The sequence below is a fragment of the Nannobrachium achirus genome (assembly GCF_963921795.1).
Source record: "Nannobrachium achirus genome assembly, chromosome: 7".
In the NCBI taxonomy this organism is placed as follows: Eukaryota; Metazoa; Chordata; class Actinopteri; order Myctophiformes; family Myctophidae; genus Nannobrachium; species Nannobrachium achirus.
The window spans coordinates 69314201-69323446 of NC_137816.1; the positions used below are offsets into that span (position 1 = coordinate 69314201).

The 9246-nt window shown below is 45.5% G+C and overlaps 1 protein-coding gene across 1 annotated transcript in view; it reads right to left on the reverse strand.

Annotated features, from left to right (window-relative positions):
- LOC308288138 (mitochondrial carrier homolog 2-like) overlaps positions 1-8777 on the reverse strand; it is a 35801-nt gene extending 27024 nt beyond the window's left edge. Inside the window, exons 1-2 of the mRNA XM_080729486.1 lie at positions 8647-8777; positions 1961-2045 (exon numbers count right to left, since the gene is read on the reverse strand). Coding sequence (XP_080585612.1) covers positions 1961-2045; positions 8647-8733 — 172 coding nt within the window. The 5' untranslated portion in view covers positions 8734-8777. The remainder of the gene's footprint in view (positions 1-1960; positions 2046-8646) is intronic.
- Between the last annotated feature and the right edge of the window lie 469 nt (positions 8778-9246).

Here is a 9246-nt window from a genome sequence, read left to right on the forward strand (position 1 = left end):
GGAGGATGTATTGTTACTGCCAGCAGCCATAAAACTGTGACACAGAGCTCACTGGGTCGGATCAGGACATGCAGTGTTTGTTTATTTCTGGCCCACAGCAGCAGAAGGTCAAGGCCTCTCCATACTTCGACCGAAACGTTCGGTGAGTTTCGGTCTTAGTATGGAGAGGCCTTCAAGATCACAGTATAATCACACCGTCTAATTACAACTGTTTGACATAATCACAATGATCTTGCGGCATACTGTGGCTCAGGGGTAGAGAAACCGTTGTTAGAGCACGAAGGGTTCCCAGTTCGAATCCGGGCTCCCCCTGAGTTAATGTTGAAGGGTCCTTGAGCAAGACTCTGAACCCCACATTGCTCCTGGTGAGCAGGTTGGTGCCTTGCATGGTTTCCTCCGCCACCGGTGTATGAATGTGTGCGTGAATGGGTGAATGTAATGCACAATCTATATAAAGCGCTTTGGATAAAAGCGATATATAAATTTACCATTTACGGTGAAACATGTTCATATATTTTCAAATATTTTCAAAAATAGTGGAAATAGCAGATCTACAATCTCTACAATCTCACAATAGGGATAGGACGATAAGTGATATTATCGTTTATCGTGATAAAAAAACACTCACGATAATCTTATCGTGGAGATTTAATTGATCGTGATATCGTCCTCTGTCATGCACTGGGATCAATTCACCTTTTATTTGCTGAGCTTCATATCTGGTAACATTTAAACCCTCTATTGGTAAAATGTAATTATATTATACATACTTGATACAGTCTTGACTTTCTCTCATTCTCTATCAAATGTCTTAGCCAAAAAATAGCCGATCTACAAGCTCACAACGCGTTGCAACGCAGCGCGTTGTGAGCTTGTAGATCTGCTATTTTTTGGCTAATGTTCCGCCCCAGGATAATGGATTTTCATTATTGCGATAATATAGTAAATCATGATTTCTTTTGTCACAATCGGCCATTTCCACTATCAATGTTCTTTTTTAAGTATAAAGTTGTCAAATATGTCAGTCATTTCTTTGTAATATTTAGGTTGTGTGTCATATCTGCCATGAGCAACTTCAAAGCCTACAAGCCAAGCAGAAATGTACCGGTAATTGTCAACGACAAAAACACACAATTAAATAATCGCTAATCGCAATTATTGGGAGTGACAATCGTCATGTACAATCAATGTCATAATCGTGACACCCTATACAAGCGGAGCATCCACTAATCATCTGTTGTTCCACAACGACGTTCCACCGGACGCTACGTTCTATCAATGCATTAAGTGTCTCCACTCCAGTCACTCACTGCATGCCTGGTTGCTTTCTATGCATGGGAACAGTTCATTTATTTTTATGTTTTTTCTTATCATTTTTATCCCACGATTTTGTAACCCATTTTTACCCAGTGCCAATTGCCTATGTAATCCTGGGCTCTGCTCTCCCTCTGCCGCGCCTGGGGAGACAACGGACTGACCTCATGCTTCCTTCTATGCATGAGGAGTCCAAGTTGTTTCTTTTCACCTGACAGTGGGGATTTCCCCGGTTTGGACGTTCCAACCAGTTCCTTTCCCCTCCATCAGGCGCCCCAGCTGGCCAGGGGGAGGCAGTATAGAGACCAGGATTACTGCATGTTTTTGTGAGGGTATCAACCCTAGGAGACACGGGGAGAACATGCAAACTCCACACAGAAAGGCCCTATCGCCGACCCCACCTAGGGTGTGGGCGCTGATGACGCGGAGGGAGAAACACGCCCCCAGCGCCCACAGCGTCCCCCGGCGGGAATCGAACCCAGGACCTTCTAGCTGTGAGGCGAAGCGCTAACCACTGCGCCACCGTACATAGAACGAAGCAAATGAAAACATTTTAACACTCATCTTTTCTTTTCTCTAATTACAATCTAAAATATGAACCCTTGTTGGAAAAAAACAAAGTTGTCCTTTAACTAGTTCAACTCACCGTAGGCGAACAGTCCAGGCAGCTGGTACACCTGCCTGCCAAACAGGTTCCTGCCAAGAGAGGGCGGTAGAGGCTCATGTCCCACCTGGAGGACAAAAAACAACATAAATAACCTTAAAATCACAACATATACACCCTTTAATATGTTAAAACACAACAGACGGTGGTGTCTGATGAAATGAATATCAAATATCTAAACAATGAATCAAGCAAATTAAAATCTGTCCATGGTGTTCCCAAAAGCTTGATCAGACGATAAAATGATCAAAAGATGTTTTTGAAAGTGGAATATCCCTTTAACTTTGACAGCACATTATTATTTATTTTTTAAATCCACTCGTCTGAGACAGTTTGCCCTCCTGGCCCCCAAGCTGTGGAATAAACTCCCTGTCTGAGACAGTTTGCCCTCCTGGCCCCCAAGCTGTGGAATAAACTCCCTGTCTGAGACAGTTTGCCCTCCTGGCCCCCAAGCTGTAGAATAAACTCCCTGTCCGAGACAGTTTGCCCTCCTGGCCCCCAAGCTGTAGAATAAACTCCCTGTCTGAGACAGTTTGCCCTCCTGGCCCCCAAGCTGTGGAATAAACTCCCTGTCTGAGACAGTTTGCCCTCCTGGCCCCCAAGCTGTGGAATAAACTCCCTGTCTGAGACAGTTTGCCCTCCTGGCCCCCAAGCTGTAGAATAAACTCCCTGTCCGAGACAGTTTGCCCTCCTGGCCCCCAAGCTGTAGAATAAACTCCCTGTCTGAGACAGTTTGCCCTCCTGGCCCCCAAGCTGTGGAATAAACTCCCTGTCTGAGACAGTTTGCCCTCCTGGCCCCCAAGCTGTAGAATAAACTCCCTGTCTGAGACAGTTTGCCCTCCTGGCCCCCAAGCTGTGGAATAAACTCCCTGTCTGAGACAGTTTGCCCTCCTGGCCCCCAAGCTGTAGAATAAACTCCCTGTCTGAGACAGTTTGCCCTCCTGGCCCCCAAGCTGTGGAATAAACTCCCTGTCTGAGACAGTTTGCCCTCCTGGCCCCCAAGCTGTAGAATAAACTCCCTGTCTGAGACAGTTTGCCCTCCTGGCCCCCAAGCTGTAGAATAAACTCCCTGTCTGAGACAGTTTGCCCTCCTGGCCCCCAAGCTGTGGAATAAACTCCCTGTCTGAGACAGTTTGCCCTCCTGGCCCCCAAGCTGTAGAATAAACTCCCTGTCCGAGACAGTTTGCCCTCCTGGCCCCCAAGCTGTGGAATAAACTCCCTGTCTGAGACAGTTTGCCCTCCTGGCCCCCAAGCTGTGGAATAAACTCCCTGTCTGAGACAGTTTGCCCTCCTGGCCCCCAAGCTGTAGAATAAACTCCCTGTCTGAGACAGTTTGCCCTCCTGGCCCCCAAGCTGTGGAATAAACTCCCTGTCTGAGACAGTTTGCCCTCCTGGCCCCCAAGCTGTAGAATAAACTCCCTGTCTGAGACAGTTTGCCCTCCTGGCCCCCAAGCTGTAGAATAAACTCCCTGTCTGAGACAGTTTGCCCTCCTGGCCCCCAAGCTGTAGAATAAACTCCCTGTCTGAGACAGTTTGCCCTCCTGGCCCCCAAGCTGTAGAATAAACTCCCTGTCTGAGACAGTTTGCCCTCCTGGCCCCCAAGCTGTAGAATAAACTCCCTGTCTGAGACAGTTTGCCCTCCTGGCCCCCAAGCTGTGGAATAAACTCCCTGTCTGAGACAGTTTGCCCTCCTGGCCCCCAAGCTGTAGAATAAACTCCCTGTCTGAGACAGTTTGCCCTCCTGGCCCCCAAGCTGTAGAATAAACTCCCTGTCTGAGACAGTTTGCCCTCCTGGCCCCCAAGCTGTGGAATAAACTCCCTGTCTGAGACAGTTTGCCCTCCTGGCCCCCAAGTTGTAGAATAAACTCCCTGTCTGAGACAGTTTGCCCTCCTGGCCCCCAAGCTGTGGAATAAACTCCCTGTCTGAGACAGTTTGCCCTCCTGGCCCCCAAGCTGTAGAATAAACTCCCTGTCTGAGACAGTTTGCCCTCCTGGCCCCCAAGCTGTGGAATAAACTCCCTGTCTGAGACAGTTTGCCCTCCTGGCCCCCAAGTTGTGGAATAAACTCCCTGTCTGAGACAGTTTGCCCTCCTGGCCCCCAAGCTGTAGAATAAACTCCCTGTCTGAGACAGTTTGCCCTCCTGGCCCCCAAGCTGTGGAATAAACTCCCTGTCTGAGACAGTTTGCCCTCCTGGCCCCCAAGCTGTAGAATAAACTCCCTGTCTGAGACAGTTTGCCCTCCTGGCCCCCAAGCTGTAGAATAAACTCCCTGTCTGAGACAGTTTGCCCTCCTGGCCCCCAAGCTGTGGAATAAACTCCCTGTCTGAGACAGTTTGCCCTCCTGGCCCCCAAGCTGTAGAATAAACTCCCTGTCTGAGACAGTTTGCCCTCCTGGCCCCCAAGCTGTAGAATAAACTCCCTGTCTGAGACAGTTTGCCCTCCTGGCCCCCAAGCTGTGGAATAAACTCCCTGTCTGAGACAGTTTGCCCTCCTGGCCCCCAAGCTGTAGAATAAACTCCCTGTCTGAGACAGTTTGCCCTCCTGGCCCCCAAGCTGTGGAATAAACTCCCTGTCTGAGACAGTTTGCCCTCCTGGCCCCCAAGCTGTAGAATAAACTCCCTGTCCGAGACAGTTTGCCCTCCTGGCCCCCAAGCTGTAGAATAAACTCCCTGTCCGAGACAGTTTGCCCTCCTGGCCCCCAAGCTGTAGAATAAACTCCCTGTCTGAGACAGTTTGCCCTCCTGGCCCCCAAGCTGTGGAATAAACTCCCTGTCTGAGACAGTTTGCCCTCCTGGCCCCCAAGCTGTAGAATAAACTCCCTGTCCGAGACAGTTTGCCCTCCTGGCCCCCAAGCTGTAGAATAAACTCCCTGTCTGAGACAGTTTGCCCTCCTGGCCCCCAAGCTGTAGAATAAACTCCCTGTCCGAGACAGTTTGCCCTCCTGGCCCCCAAGCTGTGGAATAAACTCCCTGTCACACTTAGAACAACGGACTCACTCGCTAGCGTCTACCGTGGACTGAAGACTCACCTTTTCAGACTCCACCTAAACCCTTAGCACTACTGAAACACTCAATGACCATACAGGAAGCTAGTTAGCATTTATTTGTTTTTTTTTTGTTTTTTTATAACCTTTTTTTTTCTTTACTCATTATATAGTTTTTTTTTAGATAGATATTCATATGCATGTGTTATATTCCTGTTGATGTACTGACACATTAACTTGTTTATTATAGTGATGTTTTATCTGCTTATTGTAAATCGCTTTGGATTAAAAGCATCTGCTAATTACCTAAACTGTAAACTGTTTATGTACTTCTAGTCTTAGTCCTTTGAATTAAAGTCACATTTTATTCAACTTAAATGTTTTTTTTTAAGCTGTAGTTTAGTTTTAGTCCACTAAATATCAAAGGATTTTATTCGATTAAATCTATTTCTTTGAGGTTTACAGTTTGTTGGCACTGGCAGGCTTTGATGGCGCCATAATGTCTGATTTATTATACGTTTATTATACAATCAATCAATCAATGGGACAACCAGATCTTATTTTATTGTTGTTTGGGACACGATCAACACAATCCTGAGTTATTTTGTGTGTTCATGAACACGTTCATATTTTGGGCGAACGTGAACTGAACGTATTTTGTCTTCGCTTGATGAACGATATTGTCGAACGCGTTCATTCTGACGCCCGTGAACGGCGTTCGTCGGCGTTCGTCGGCCGTTCATGCGCCGGTCCGCGCCTCCGCGGTCGTCTGTCCTCTCGTCTCTCTTTTCATTCACATGCTCCAATAGCACGCACTGCACGCAGCTCCTCGTGAACGTTGATATGCGGTGCTTCATCACATGAAGCACTGTGAATCTCCTCCTCGTTACGTCTCGCAGTCGCAACTCGCAAGTAAAGCCTGACTATACTTTGTCGTATGTGTATTGCACGGCGAAAATAGCTGATCTCACGTTGTCTTGTGGATGCGACGCGTTGTGAGCTTGTAGATCAGCTATTTTAACAAACGCGGTGTGCGCGAGGTTTAGAAACTTCTGCCTTCAGCCCTTCACAATAAGCGTGCAGGAAGACTGGTCACTGGGCACCTAAATATTGTGGGCACCTCAATTATTGCTGTGTGTGGTTCTATATGGGCTGTGTCAATAATTCTGACAAATAATAGCTTGCAGCAACGTCTAAAAAAATTTTTAATAGCCAAAAGTATAAAAATATTATGGTTAAAAAAATAACTAAAAAGAACTAAGTTAGTTCATTTTGGGGAACCATATAATGTAATACAAACCCTAGTTGTAGATGAGTTCACATGTTCAAAATGTAGATGCATACGTCCCAGAGGTGCAAATTGTCCCAGAGGTGAAGTGGGCCTTTAAATAAATGATCTCAACTCTATTAATCAGCAGAGAGATTTGATATGGGGCCAAAGATCACACCCGTAATAAAACATGATAAGATATAAACTTTATTGATCACCGTCAGGTGTTGTAGCAACAACAGCAGTAAGAACTAGAGATACTGTTCCTATGAAACAGTGTGGGCTCACTGACTATACTGTGTCCCAATTTGGCTGGGAGCCAGTCATTGGATTTTTATTCATTTTCATTTTTTCATTTCATTTGAAAGCTGGGGATCATAGCCACAAAATGATATATTGGTTGTGGAGATTGACCCAACAGTTTTGAAGATATGGCTTATAGAATGGTGCCCTGCTGAAATACTACTTTTGAGATATTCAAGTTCTAAATAAATGTCTAACCTGCAAATGACCTGACGATCTCTCACATTAATTAAAAAAAGTCTTATTTATATGCAGAGTTAAGCTCTGGCGTTTAAGTGAAATGTAGCCTGAAATTTATGAAATGCTTTAGTGGCTTTATCACATTTTAGTGAGAAAAAAAAAAAAGGGTATTTTCAGTCCCTGTCTAAAGCTGTACTTTCCGAGATGACTGGCTCTCAGTGAGATTGGGACACATGCTACAGCGTGCTAACTGTCATGTGAAGCTCAACCAATACCCCAGCTAACACCACTCCCAGATTCTTTTGAGGAGAACATGATAGACTACCATTGTGACCATCTTCCGCAGCGTGCCAACTGTGTTAAGCTCAACCAATACCCCAGCTAACACCACTCCCAGATTTTACACACCTCAATTGCACCTCATTGGCTAAGGGCCCTGCCTTTGTACTGTCTGCGAGACTGCAACCAAACTCACTATAAATAACGACGATAACAGGGTTCTCGCTTTCAGCGAGCCCACAACTAGAACTGTATTCTATCCAGGTGCCAACGAGAGAGCGCGCCATGAGGTGCGCCCACCGCAGACCACAATGTTGCCAAAATGGCTTGCAATATACTGTTCTGCTGGCATTTACTCTTGTGACACTGAGCTTAACATAATTTAAAGTGATCCCAGACTAATACGACAAATATGCTTTAATACATTATAATTGTCCTCTATAACTACAATGTAAAATTAAAAACACCTTAAATATTTAATTTCTTCTAGAAATAGCTAATCTTTCACTCAATAGGGGAAATGCCCGTCGCAAGTTGATGTCATAAATGTAATGTGTGATCTATCCCTATGGAATTAATGGCATGCATGTGCAAATAAAAACAAATGTAATACTTCCTATGGTTAATATTAGCATCAAATCAATATTTCAAATGTGTTTGTGTTTAGTTTTTTTGCACATGCATGCCATAAAAATGACACGTGATATTTATGACATCAACTTGCGACAGGCATTTCCCCTATAATTGAGTGAAAGATTATCTATTTCTAGAAGAAATAAAATAATGAAGGTGTTTTTAATTTTACATTATAGTTATAGAGGACAATTATAATGTATTAAGGCATATTTGTCGTATTAGCCAGGGATCACTTTAACTAAGTGTAAAAATGTCCAATATGTGTTGTTTTTTTCTTGTCCTTATTACTGTGGCAGAGTGCAATCGTTCAATGCTCCCAGCAACAAAGGTGAACAGGGTTGGCAACAATGTATCAACATCACTGTCACTCATCTGAATGAGTGACACCTGCTTGTGATGACGTTTCAATGATCGATTATAATTGATTGACTCTATTGATCACAACAAGTGATCAGAAATGGTGTGTGTGTGTGTGTGTGTGTGTGTGTGTGTGTGTGTGTGTGTGTGTGTGTGTTTGAAAGAGACACACACACACACACACACACACACACACACACACACACACACACACAATAACATACACAAGCTAACACACACACACACACACACACACACACACACACACACACACACACAATAACATACACAAGCTAACACACACACACACACACACACACACACACACACACACACACACACACAATAACATACACAAGCTAACACACACACACACACACACACACACACACACACACACACACACACACACACACACACACACACACACACACACACACACACACACACACACACACACACACACACACACACACACACACACACACACACACACACACACACACACACACACGTAGCCTCAATTAGCATCGTTAGCTGGACGCTAGGCTAACAGCTCCCATCCACACAGACAGACAGCGAGCAGTGCTAGCATGCTGTAGCCCGGCCAGGGAGCCTCTCTCCCCGGCCCGGCTCAGGGGGTCCGCGGGGGGTCCTTACCTGCACCAGCACCTTGATGTACATGAGCGGGTGGGACAGCACGGTGAGGCCGGAGCCCAGCAGCACCTGACCGCACGTGTCGGCCATCACTGTTCTCTAACTGACAGTTACTGACCTTACAACTGACTGACTGTTAGCTGGAGGTGGGACGTTAGAGAACGACTCCAGTCTGTTGAACGGCTCTTTGACATGAACGATGGGATCCATCCTGCGATACCATCAACATGTGGAACGCCCTTCCACAGGCCTTAAAGGAGAGCAAATCCATAGCCTCCTTCAAAATTGGTATGAAAAGTCACCTTCAGACAGCTGCTACTCGTGACTTGTAAATGGTGTCAGGCATATTCGCCTAGAACATATTCGCCTACACGCATTTGGTCCTTTCGCCTGGCATTTTCGCCGTGGAGGAGAGTCTTTTCACCTACCTGTCTGAGCCATTTCGCCTACCCTCAATTCTGCTGTCAGACTGTCCATGTTTTCATATCTCTTTGTCATTTAAATATTATAAGTATGTTCTATCCGTCTGTCTTTCAATGTTATATGAGATACTTAAAGTGTGGTTCCTGTGGAAATAAGCATCGGCTTTCTAGGATCTCCTTT